Genomic DNA, 13037 nt, shown 5'->3' with positions numbered 1-13037 from the left:
CATTTGGGGGCTGGCTCTGCTAAAGGGATGAGAAATTGAAAAGGCCAATGGGTGACTTTTGTTAAGAGAGAGAAGTATAGAATCACAGTTGGAAGAGACCACAAGGGCTATCCAGTCTAACCCCCCTTCCATGCAGGAACTCTCTTCCAACTCTACGATTCTATTAAGTATTGTAGCAGTGCTAAATGAGAACAGAACAAAAACATGTTTTGCAAACTATTCTGTTATGTTTGTTCCATATATTCAGTTTTCAGATCAGATATAACCAATTCTAAATCTCGCTGATCTCCACAGGAAGTGTTCAAGTGTATCCAGCTCTTCCTTTAAAAGCAATATACCTACAAATACTTAAGTAGCATTGGTTAGGATATGTCAGGCCAGTTGCAGCAGATATCATGAAACCTGGGAGAACAGCTTTCTTAAAAAGTTTGTCTGGCCTTCTCCGTTTCCAAAAAAAAAAAACCAACAAAAAACAAAAACAAAAAACCATTTCATCTTGGCATTAATGACTGAACCTCCAGCACATATGCTTATTTTTGCCTATTTTTTTTGTCACATATCCTATCCTCCAGTGAGCTCATTACTTTCCTCTCTGCCCCCCCCCCCCCCCCACATGCAGGTCAGGCAGAGAGGATGAGAATGTGTGACTGTCTTAAGATTTCCCAGCAAGTTTCCCTGGCACAGGAGGGACATGAATCTGTCCCCCAAATCTCAGCCTGAAATCCCAACCACTACATTACACGTGAGGCAGCATCCATTCCCTCTTCAGTCTACTATTTAGAGCGGAATGCAGCATTCTCGTAAATTGCCTCTTCAGCTAGCTTTCTGCTCTGTCAACCTGCAGCAAGTTGATATGCCCAAACCAGAGAGTGAAAACGACAGGTGTCTAAGAGGATAGGGACTGCAGTGCTCCTCTGAGATGGATGGGTCTTTCTCCTCTGGCACTCTTCTTTGCTTTCCAAGACTATGCATGCCCCAGTTCTCCAGGTATAAGTCAGAACAAATGCTCAAGGGGGGAAAATAAGGAACCTTAGGAAGTTGTAAGTACAGCAGTGGAGATTCCTCATTTAATAACACATGTAGCCTCAGGTCTGCTGTTCCTTTAAGACCCCTTGGTACAACTGGCTGGCACCCTAGTCAGGGTATACTCCAGAATTAAGAATCCTGCAGGCCAATAGGCATTGCTGGATTGTACCTCGCAGCATTCCTTGCCATTGGCTAGGCCAGATAACTTCTAATTCAACATCACCCAGAGAGCACCACATTTCCCAATCCAGTATAGTGTAGCCATGTTCATTACAGACTTTACAGTTCAGTGGGGGTTGCAGGGGACAAGGAGGGTGTTGTTATTTTGTTGGATTCTATTGCTTTTCAAATGTGACGATTAAGTTCCTGCATGGCAGGGGGTTGGACTGGATAGCCCTTGTGGTCTCTTCCAACTCTATGATTCTATGACACTTTAAATAAATTTTTAAAAATCAATAAGCTACTTCACTGTCACCACAAATGTGGGTGGAAGCCAAGGCCATCAAGTTGTAGTGGTGGAAAGCTTTGCCTTCCCTGTAACATTCTACCTAATGAAGCACTTCATATTTCCAAAAAACAAAACAAAAAAAAATCTGTGCTTGCTGGGATAACAAGATTCACATGGGCACAGCGTTGGGGCAAGGGCTGATTTTGCCACTCGGGTGACTCTCCATGAACCTTCTTTTCTGCACAGTTCTCTCCCGGGTAAAATGTGAACTGATAGTGTGATAAGTTGTGGAAACCACTTTCATACTGCATATTTTGTCAACTTATCATTCTTTGAATATACATGTGTGCTGGTGCAGGCAGGTGGAGAGAACTCCAGGCCCTTACTTTAAGGCACGTGTTACCTTTGTTCCAGCTGTTAAAATGAATGCAAGAATCCTTCAAAAGGTACAGCTCTCAAACATGATCACAATTTGAAAAACAGGAACACAGATAACACAATGAAAAGCCAGGAAGCCCCTCTGTTGGTTCCCCATGGACTGGCTGTAGACATACAAAAGTACAAGCTGTACTTATTTATCCTAAATGGGAGCACCATCTATTATCCACTGACCCTTTTGCATATGCATCAAGCCATATGCGTGTCTGGACGCGCACACACGCACTTTCATATGATCTCAGAACTACAATTCCAGCCCTGCCTGTAGTCCAGAGCTTTCCCCCTTCTGTGGAAAGCCCATAACACAAAGAAAAGCTTTCCTTCATCTGTTCACACCCCACAGCATTGGCTATTTAGGAAACAGAAGACTAACCTGCCATTCAGCTGAGCATAATGGCCTCCCCGGGCCAGCTGCCGCTGTTGTTGTTGCTTTCACGGAACAATGGATCAGTGTCCCAGGCTAGCACTTCTATTGTATTGGATATAAGCTCTCACATAGATCTTACTTTGTCTACTTACACATTTGCCCACTGAAGAGAAACTGGGCTTTCCAGCATGCTGGAGAAGTGGAAACAGGGCCTTGAAAACCTTTGGCGTGGCTCTACTATCACTACAGGTCCATATTAGAATTAATCCCTTGTTTGCTATAACAGGCCCTGAATAAGATTCTAAACATTTCAGACTGTAGAAAGCAGAGTAGGGCAGCATGGCATAACAGTACAACTGAAGCAAGTTCACTCTCCACCAGATTCAGCTGCTAAAAACCAACTTCCATTATTCTTAACATAACAGATATGCTGATATGGCACATGGGAGAAGGACACAGGGATCAGATAAGCACTGCTTGAGAGGACAGAAAGTTATGAAACCACCAGCCCCAAAGGTCCCCTGCCCTTCCTCTGTGTCGCACAGTGCCTGCGGCATTGCTGAATAGCGTCTTTATGGAACAAGGGAGCCTGTATGACACAAGGGGAGGCTTTGTGGGCAAGGCAGATAAGGTCAGGAGTGGAGCAGTAACTGGCTGCATGTGGCTGAGATGCACATTCGACTGGTGTTTCAGATGTCGCTTGCAAGAAGTTAAGTGGCTAAAGGTTTACCAAAAACAACAACAACAAAAAGGACATGAAGTACATAGGTTGATGCAAAGGGATGCAAGTAACTGAAGAAGACAGGAGTTTTCTGTTCTGCTCAATTATTTGATTAGAAGATAGAGAATGCAAACTCACCTCCCAGGAAGTGTAAAAGCAGGCCAGCTTCTATTCAGTGGAGTTCTCATGGTGCATCTGAAAAGAAAGTTGCTGGCCTAATATTTCATTTGAATCACTACTTGATTGTAAGAGGCCTGTGTAATTTGTGACCCATGATGCTGAATAATACCCCATCTACTATATACAGCAATTTATCAAGAATGTAATAAATCTCTTTTTGACTGCAAACATTAGGTACATGGGTTGAAACAGTCCCTTGACAGCCCATCAAACAGAGGCAAAACCTCCATTTGCATTAGTGGATCATATGTAGACATGAGTGCATACCACTGCATGCTGTGCATGTTGCTTGTACCTGTGGTTCAAGACTACAAAACAGGATTTCTAGAGCAACCTTCCCAGTCTAGTGACCTCTAGATGTTTTTGATTGCAAGTCCCACAGTTACAAAACATTGGATATGCTGACTTGGGCTGATAGAAAGCATAGTTTATGAGCTGGGTAATTAAATGTTGAGGGACTTCAGTTCCCAAAATGCCTCACCATTGGCTATGCTGGCTAAACTTGCTGGAATTTGCAGTCCAACAACATAGGACCACACTTTGCGAACCCCTGGTATAATCTTAAACCATCTAGACAGTATGATAGCTGAGCCCATAAATTAATGCTGCATTAGTATAGAATACTATGCTAGGTACAATTTCACTAAGTGGTTTACTGGTGCAGGGGCTAAATAAATAAAATAGACTTTTCCTTATCACAAAACTGTATCCTTCAGCTATAGAAAAGACTATTCTGACCAAACCAGCAGACAGTGATAAACAGAAGAGAAGAAGAGAAGAGGGCACATATGAAAAAAATGACAATTCTTTATTTAATTCCCACCTCTTGCAAGTTAAAATCAATACTATAGCTTCCTGTGGTAATCTGGGGGGGGGGGGGGGGGAGTTGCAGAAACCATTGCTATGTTGGCCTAACAGACATGCAGGTTCCAAAAACTGTTCCCCCATTGCACTTTCAATGAAATGTAAGCCAGTAAGTGGGGTTATGCAGTTTAGGAGTTTGCAGTTTGGACACTGAAAATTTATCTAAGTAATGTTTTCTCCCCAGCCCTTCCCCTGCAAAAACACAAAGAAACACACATTACAAACAAAACAAAACAAAAAATTCCCAGAAGATTACAGGAAATACTTTTTCTTCACTATACTTTAATGTCCTTGCATATTAAAAACAAACATAGTTCCACTTTTTAAAAGTCCTCCAACAGATGCACTGAACAAACACCTATACACACACAATAAAAGACAACCCCAAAGAGAAAGAAAGACTACTCCCAAAGGGGTGAGCAGGTCTAATATACAGTATGAACAAAAAGGTAAAATTAAAAAAACAAAAATAAGGCAAAAGTTAGTGTTTAACGCCCAGCAAAATGTAAAGCAAGGCCAAAAGAAAAAGAAAAAGGGTGGGGTGTAGGTTATAAGGACACAGGCACACCTCCCAAATGCATTAGGTGGGAGGATCCTAAAAACAGTTTCAAGGAGGAGAACTGAGCAATGTGGTTCCTCATGGAACAGGGAGTGCCAAGTTCTTTGTGCTTCAGCGAACCTAGTTGACTTTTTCAAGACTCGGCTAAAAGAAGATGGAGCTGTGTCATATTTGGCTACTTCTGGGACTTTTCACTTTGGACTTGTAATGGTTACCACCTCTAGTGACAGAAAGAAATCTTAGGGCATCTGCTCTGCCTATTTACAGAGAAAGAGTCTGGAAAGAGTGAGGCAGGGAGAAGAGTTTCTTCACTTTGGGATGGGGCAGCTGCTCTTAGTATTCATCTCTCACCCACCAGGGAATTTCAAACTTGAAGCAAAGTATCATGAAGAATATTCAAGGGATACCTAAGTTATCATCTCCAAGGGTGACACTTTTTAGTAGTAGAAAAAGTACAAGCTATCTACTTCAGGAAATACTAGCATTTTTACAAATTTCATCTTGCACTCCCTCTATAAACCCAAAGGGCTGTGATGTAAAAAGGATAGCTGTATTTCCCACTCCCCACAATTTGTAGTTGTAAAGAGTTTTTGTCAGCTGATTTTAAAAAAGCAAAAATAAGAAATGTCTCTCCCAGATATCAAAGTCTGTAAATCTTCCCAGAGGCCTGCCTGCAGGAAGAGAATTGTTAGCATCTGAACATGGAGATATGGAGGATCTAGTTTTTTCAAGCTCCTTTGTGTATTTGCTTCCTACAAGTATACAATATCCTTCAATGTTGTACCACGACCAGAATGGTATTCTCCTGGTCAATAGGGGAAAAAAAATCTCACCAACCCTATGAGTACTAGTACAAATGCGAAAGATGGAAATATATTAATAGAGAAACTAGTGTTTTTGAACTTTGTTCTAGTATTCAGCTCTATATTGCTTTCAACAGGCAGTAGATAAGTTAAACAAAATCTGTTTTGTTATCTTTTAGGTTTCTTTACAGTGGAGAATTCTTTCTTGGAAATAATGTCTTTCGAAAGATTCTTGAGTGATTTCATTTAGACAATACCAAGATTATAGGAATAAGGTTACTTTAAAGATAAGAAAAACTATTTAAATGTTTTTTCCCCCAGCTTGATCCTTGATCCCCTTCCTCAAGTCATCCTCTCTTGAGGGGAACCTTCCTGCAGCAGTCTGCTTAAGGAAATAGTGGGGAGATGGGTTTGAAAACCGAAGACTGAGAATGCTGGCAAAAGCATTTAGCCACTTTTCCAGCAGTACCATTTATTCCAGAATCAGCTGCCAGTTGTTCTTTCCTAATGCAAATTAAATGTGGGATGGTTGTCACATTCTTTATACTCTTATCTCATCATCATCTTCATCCATGAAGCAGAATTCCTTGTCAGGCTGTTTCACCGGGTTGTCATGCCTGGCATCCTCTGGAATGCTGTGGTTCTGTCCTCTGGAGGCTGAACTCCGCTGTTCATCTCCCACAGATGCACAGCTGGAAATGGAACTGCTGTCCATAGTCAGGCGACTTGTGATGCTACGGGCAGAGCCAGGACTGTACGTTGCTGCTCTGCTGTCGTCATGCTGAGCCAAGGAATCCTGGGGAAGCTTACATTCTTGGCTAAGCCAGTGGGCTGGTGATTCCTCTGCAGGACCTGCTTCCTTTTGGGTATCCTCTGCACCATGATAACCAGAATCCTCTTGCTCCCATGGATCCTTGTCCATGATGCTCAAGACATCGCCCAACATAGATGGCCCCAGATCAATATGGAAAGACATGATGGACTCTGCATGCTTCAATCCATAGCTGTTCTTGGAAACTACCAAGGGCAAGTCAGTTATGTCACCAAAAGCCTGCTCCTCCAAGCCAGGACTGTGGGGCCCAGAGCTGAGAGCTGCAGCAGCACCATTCATGTGTTTCTCTTCAGGAGTCTTCTCTTCGAGTGCTTTCTTGACAGGGCTGGAGGAGAGGCTCTTAGGCATCTGTTTCCCACCACTCTTGTCTGTTTCCTTCTCAGTGAGCTGAGGCAGAGAGACTGCATTCTTCACAAAAATGGCCGAATCCCTCAGAGAACCCAACATGTCCCGTCGGTCACCACGCGTCACAGATTGAGACCGTTTGCTGCTCCGGAATTTCCGTGACAGCAGGCCAGGTTTGGATGAAGAACTTATCTCCTCTGTGACCTCCTGTTCACCCTCCCCAGCCTTGCTATTGAGAAAGGAGGTATCTCCAAAGGCATCACCAGCCCGGCCAACATGCATGGTGTGACGGAAATCTCCAAGGGGAGCACTGATCATCTCAGCTGTCAGATCAGCCCGAGAGCGGCGCTTGGAATTAGCAGAATTTGTCACCAGTTGCTTCAAAATAGGCATTTTTGCAACACGTGTGATCTCCTTATGTACAGAAATTAGAGTAAATTCCTTTCAGTTCCAAAGAGGCGAGGTTATACTGCTGGAGTCTCAGAGAAAGGCCTCAAACCTCTTACTGGCTTTTAAGTAGTCCAGTCCTAAAACACAGACAGACATAAGAAAGGAGAGAGTTAAAATTCATCAAGAAAACAGAAGCATCATCTTTTCTGTACCTTTGGACAGAATTACTATGGTAGAATGAGAGCACAGTTCCTACAGCCCCTACCCTTTCACCTTTAACACAGTTCATAAACTAAATGTTCATTAGTGTGGCCTATAATATATCATCAAGTGGTCAACCAAATGCTCCTTAAGAATGTGAAGCTCCCTAAGAAATTTGGCCGTTTTGTAAAAAACAAAGTCCTCTTATCTCAGCTCACGAAAAGGAAGCAGACAAGAGTGTTGGAAAAAATCTGTCCAAAAGCCCCTCCTTCAACCTTGTCAAGCAAACAAGGGAAGAGAAGACTCCTGAAGATCAACACAGGAAGAATGTTGCTGCAGAATCCGGCTCATACCTCATGTGCTAATTTATATGCACAGATACATCTCACCATGACAGGAATGATTTTGACCAGGTGACTTACATGCAGGTGCAATTGGCCACCCAGGTGTTTAGCTCATGATCAGCACCCATCAATACCTCTGTTCTCTTTCCTTAAGGTTCATGAGCTCTAACTGGGCTTATTTGTAGATTGTATACCACTGGCAGATTTCATTTTTATTGATTTGATCATTTGTATGTACAGCGCTGTGTACATTTACAGCACTATAAAAATAAACTATAATAATAACAATAACAACAACAACAACAATTTGGTCATCCAGATGTGGACAGACTATGATTCAGGTCATAAATCTAGCTGGCATACCCAATGGCCCCACCCCCATTACTACAGTAGAAAATGTCTCCAAATGGAAGTCTGACCTCTGTAAAGTAGGACACATATTCTGCCCTCATGTTCAAGCAATGACACTGTTCTCCCTCTACTTAGTTGGAGCATAGACTTGAATTGCTCCTGTATTGTGCATTGCTCCTGTATTGTGCGGGGCATGGGAGAACTGGTTTCACCACAGAACCCTAGGGGTTGGTGGTGTCCTGACAGTGTATTCTTCAATCTGAATAGTGGCTTTATATCATAGAGGACTGGCACTCATAAGACAAGCACTTTAATTTCAAATCTCAATGGCAATGATATCCAAGAAGCAAAGAAACTAGAAAAGGCTTTGTTAAAGGCTCTAGGGGGAGGGAGGCACATGAAAGAAGCAGGATGGGGAAGGGAGAGAAGAGTGCACTTCAAGAAAGAGGCAATTTCTTTTCCCTCCCCTTGAAGTAACCTGACTTACTGCTGGAGGCAGTTTTACATGCTCAGTGGAGCAGCCATCACTCTCACAGAGAAGAATGAGAATGAATGTCTGTCTTGCTCCTAGAAAATGTGGCTAAGGCGCATGTTGGCAATTAAAGTGAAGAGCATCTGACACATCTTTCCCAGCCCCCTGCCTCTCCAAAGCATGGCTCGGATGAGAGAATGGTGCTCACTTTCACCAATTCTCCTCTCTCCCTCCCCCTGCCCCCGTTTAAACCCTCTTCATTCTACTCAGAGCCTCCTGTCTACATTCTTATCTGATTTCCCCTGTAACCCTGATATATAAATATGGCACAGAGGTCAGTACCCACTACCCACCTTCAACCATAAAAGCAAAACTTCCTCAAACCATGAGATCTGGCTGACGTTTTTTGTAGGCAAGATTCTGGCAGTACTATTAGCATTTATACACTTGCTGCACATAGTACACAATGTTTCTTGCCCCTCTTTTTTTGTCCTGTCATGCTCTGGGGTCAATCTTGACTTCACAGATTTCAACATCGGTTCAAGAACTACTTGTGAAAAACTGAGTAGTTTAATCACATAGTGTGAGTGGGGTGAGGCTCAGTGGGAGGACGTCAATGGTGGTCCCAGATTTGAAAAAAAATTGATACATTTTAAATTATATTCTTTTTTGGTTTTCTTTAAAAACATAACATCTTACCAAAATTTCACTTTAACCACATGAAACTATCTACATAGAGATACATTTGGACAGTAGCATTCCCGCACCAGGTGACACTCAATGCAGGGGGTGGGACCTCTGGTGGGGTTTCCTGAGTGGGGCAGCATTCCCATGGGCTGGAGCAGCACCCGCGGGGGTGGGGAGCTGAATGAGTGTTGCCCTTCTTCTGGGGTGTCACCTAGGGCAGCCCACACACACACCCTAGTGATGCTACTACATTTAGGGTGTGTGTATGATATAATTTAAAGGTATTATTTTAATTTTGCTACTCTCAACAATCACTTTCCATTCAGTGATATATGGGGATTACGATCGGTATGGTAAAGGATGAATGAATATTTATTTAGCATATTCATTGTATAGGGTTTAAAGGAAAGCATATATTGTACTAGCTTCTTATTCTCACACTAATATGTACAGCCATTACAGTAATATCCTTTTGTATGATTTTGCAAAGGAAGTTTATTTTATTGTCTGCACCACTGGGAGTATTTTCTTTTTAGCTGGGGAAAATGGCACCCGCTTGAAAAAACATTTATCTTCAATGAGCTTATGTACTAGCAAAAGGCCATAGTGCAATACTGTTAGTGTTCTTCGTTGGTTCGAACAAGAGATGTTCAGCCCTCCAGTGTTCTCTCAAACTTTTTATCCTGGAAGAACCCTTGAAAAAATGTTTAGGCCTCAGGGAAGTCCTGAATAAACATTATTATATCTACCGTTTAAAAAAATAGTTTTCTTTCAATCACAATCTCTTGTGGAACCCCTAGTGACTTCTCAAGGAACCCTAGAGTTCCAGGGAGCCTGGTTGAGAAACTTTGCCACAGACTATGGCTGTATAGAGCCAGTGGGCGGTGAACAACATTTGCAGAGCCACAAGTTTAAAAGAAAAAGAAAAATGGGAAGGTGGAATTTATTATTATTATGTTTATGTTTATTTATATCCCGCCTTCCTCCCAGTACAGGGACTCAAGGTGGCTAACAAATTTAAAACAGTCTAAGTTAAAACAGTCTAAATCCGGGCTTCTCTAGGGAGGGAGTTCCAGAGCTTAGGAGCAGCTAAGAGAAGGCACTCTCTCTTGTTCCCACCGAACACACCTGAGATGTTGGTGGGACAGAGAGAAGGGCCTCTTTGGACAATCTCAATATTCTGTGGGGCTCGTACAGTGAGATATGGTCCTTCAAATAGCCAAGCTGAATAGGGCTTTATAGGTCAAAACCAGCACTTTGAATTGTGCCCCGGAAACTGGCAGCCAATGCAGCCGTTGCAACAAAGGAGTTGTATATAAAGAGGTATGAAAAAGGCACTTCAGCTTCTGTTTCAATATGGCTTCTATTTTCTACCTAATTCACTTCCAGTAAGTGACACAAGCTATCCCACTGAAGTGGTTTATACAGAGTTATCAATGAAAGCCCAACACACTGGGAGGCCAGCACCCCTCTCCCCTGTTTTTTCAAAAGGTGCAAGCAATCAGATAATGGAAAAATGCAGCCTGGAGGTGCTGAACTGGTTATCATCAAGGTATTTCAAACTCCCACATAGCTGAGCCATTTCTAAAAATAACCATGCAAGTATTGTGAAAAAAAGCAAAGTAAACCATTAACCCATTTGAATTTGTGAACAAGGAATTATTCCACCTAACTAGTCTAGCTTCCTTATTTTAGAAGGCACACATCATGGAGTGACACACGCTATGAAGCAAAGATACTAGACTTAAGACAGCAATTCTATAATGCTTCCCCAAAGTGAGATGTTCTTCAGAGTAAACAAACATAAGATGGTGCTTCTAAATTCTACAAGATATAATCCAACATGACCTGAACAACTGTTGGTGGAGTAAAATGTCTATCAGGCAACTTGACCAAAGCCTGAACAAGACTTTCCATTGTGTTACTACTATGCTAGGTATGTCTGCTTAGAAGCTTCACTGACTTCAATGAGACATACAGATAAATAAATGGGTACAAAGGTTACAGCCCTATGTCAACATTCTTTCCTAGAGCAAAAAGTTGCCTTACTTTATTCTGCCCACCACACCCAGCCCCACAGTAATATGGTTATGTTATGTATTATTATTATTCTTCATTTTCTGTATTATGTCTAAAATGATGTTTTGAATCCAAAGATACCATTACCCATGAGAGAGAGAGAGAGAGAATTTTGAATTTTATTGCTTCAAGTCCATAGTAAGTAAACTTAAAAAGAAGCTGCTGCACTAATTCTTATTCTGTTGATGTTTGTATAGCTATCTTGAAGGCATGATGCCTAGAAGAAGAAGGGAAAAAACCCCAGAAAACACAAATGCAAAGGGATCTTGTAGGACCTTTGAGACTGTGTGGAAGAAGTTACCGTTTAAGTTTGTCTTCTTCCTCCGATGCAAGGAATGAACTCTAGTCTCTGGATCACTCATTTCATTGTTATCAGCTCCTCAGAAAACCAAGGGGCTGGTTTAGCTCTACTCTGTGAGAAGGGATGCTCATGTCCACTGTCCTGGTCATTTCTACCTCCTTGGCCATTTCCCCCTTCCAAAGATCAACCAGAGCTCCAACAGGGATTGCTGGCCAAGGCAGCAGGAAACTCCCTAAGAGCCATTAGAAATCCATCCAGATCCATAAGACCCTAGGGGTCTTTAATGGGTCTCCCATCCCACCCCCTACAAAGACTCCGACTTCCAGCAGTCTAAACTTGACCAAGAGGTGGTCTGTCCATTAGAATGGAGCAGCAGAATCCTCCATTCCCAGACCACCATCATCTCATCCTGTACAGAAAACAGCAGCATGAGTGGGACCAGATGCCACTTGGGACAGACACATGGTTGTGATATTCCCGAGCCACTCCAGACAGAGCAGCTCCAGCATGGCTGTTGATTTTTCCCAGCATCACAAGCTTCAGGGACTCCATCACCACCCCAGCTAGCTCAGTAAGAGAGAATGCCGAGCAGCAGAGTGAACAATATACCACAGAATCCCTAATATGTCCCAGCCATCTCCCTCCATACAAATACACATAAATTTTGACAACTGAGCAATGGGACACCTGGTCAGGGGGCTATCATTCTGAGAGATCATTGCAATTCCACATCCCCACCTCTCCCCCACACCCTCAGTGTTGCCTCGTTCTGCTGCTGCCAAATAAAAAGAAGTCTGCCAGGCAAAGCTAAGAGAGATATTGCTCCCCTGCAAGCCTCACCCAACCCAGTTGCTGTAATGCATGCCAGATCAGCACATTTATCCAGAATCAAGTCTCGGATGGCAGCTGTTTTACCATTCACCAACCTGGCACTAGGTAGTTTCAACCCAGGGAGATGGGTGTCATGACTACCCAGACTATTTGAAACAGGAAACATTTTGGGGGTGACAGGATAGCACATCCATCTCCCAATTCCATATATCCTTCTATGCTTTATAACTTGGATCAATGCTCAGTGAGCGCCATCACCTCCCTCCCTATGTTTTTCACATAGATTAATGTTCCTACCCTATGGCAGGATGAATGAATCATGCAAAATGAGCAGAACAAATGCAGTGGATATATACAGATCCTACTTTGCCTACATAATGTGTACAGATCACAGAACTCAGCCATACTGATATAGGCTCCATTCCCTTCATCTAAAGACTATGTCAGTGTATACACACTCCATAGCAGGGACTCTGCAGATATGCCTGCTTGGGATCTGCACACATACCTAAGAAAAGGCACTCTCCTGTTTTGGAGGAAGGAGGGAGAGGAATGACATATCTGTCTTACTGAACTATGTTTAGCCCCAACCCTGTCTTTGCAAAAACTTATATTAAACAGGGACCTGCTACCTGCCAATAGTATTTGGGCTATAGAAGGTATGGATGAGACTGATCTTTATCTCAACTGTCTATCTTGGTAAATGGGCTCCTGTCCCAACTTCCACAGTTTATAATTTAAGTGGAGATTTCCTACCTAGAGTAATATAAATAGAGAGCTGCATGGGACTTTTTCATG

At 42.7% G+C, this 13037-nt stretch overlaps 1 protein-coding gene across 2 annotated transcripts in view; it reads right to left on the bottom strand.

Annotated features, from left to right (window-relative positions):
* Positions 1-4296: 4296 nt before the first annotated feature.
* Positions 4297-13037, bottom strand: part of LOC149322349 (cdc42 effector protein 4-like) — a 33089-nt gene continuing 24348 nt past the window's right edge. For both annotated transcript variants that reach the window (XM_089540161.1, XM_089540171.1), the window contains exon 2: positions 4297-7110. In XM_089540161.1, the coding sequence (XP_089396287.1) occupies positions 5948-6976 (1029 nt within the window). In that variant the 5' untranslated portion in view covers positions 6977-7110 and the 3' untranslated portion in view covers positions 4297-5947. The remainder of the gene's footprint in view (positions 7111-13037) is intronic.

The sequence above is a fragment of the Sceloporus occidentalis genome, unplaced genomic scaffold (assembly GCF_023333645.1).
Source record: "Sceloporus occidentalis isolate IW3139 unplaced genomic scaffold, rSceOcc1.0.p SCAF_1, whole genome shotgun sequence".
NCBI lineage: Eukaryota > Metazoa > Chordata > Lepidosauria > Squamata > Phrynosomatidae > Sceloporus > Sceloporus occidentalis.
The sequence above is the reverse complement of the archived record's forward strand: the minus strand, read 5'-3'. Positions and strand labels throughout refer to the sequence as shown.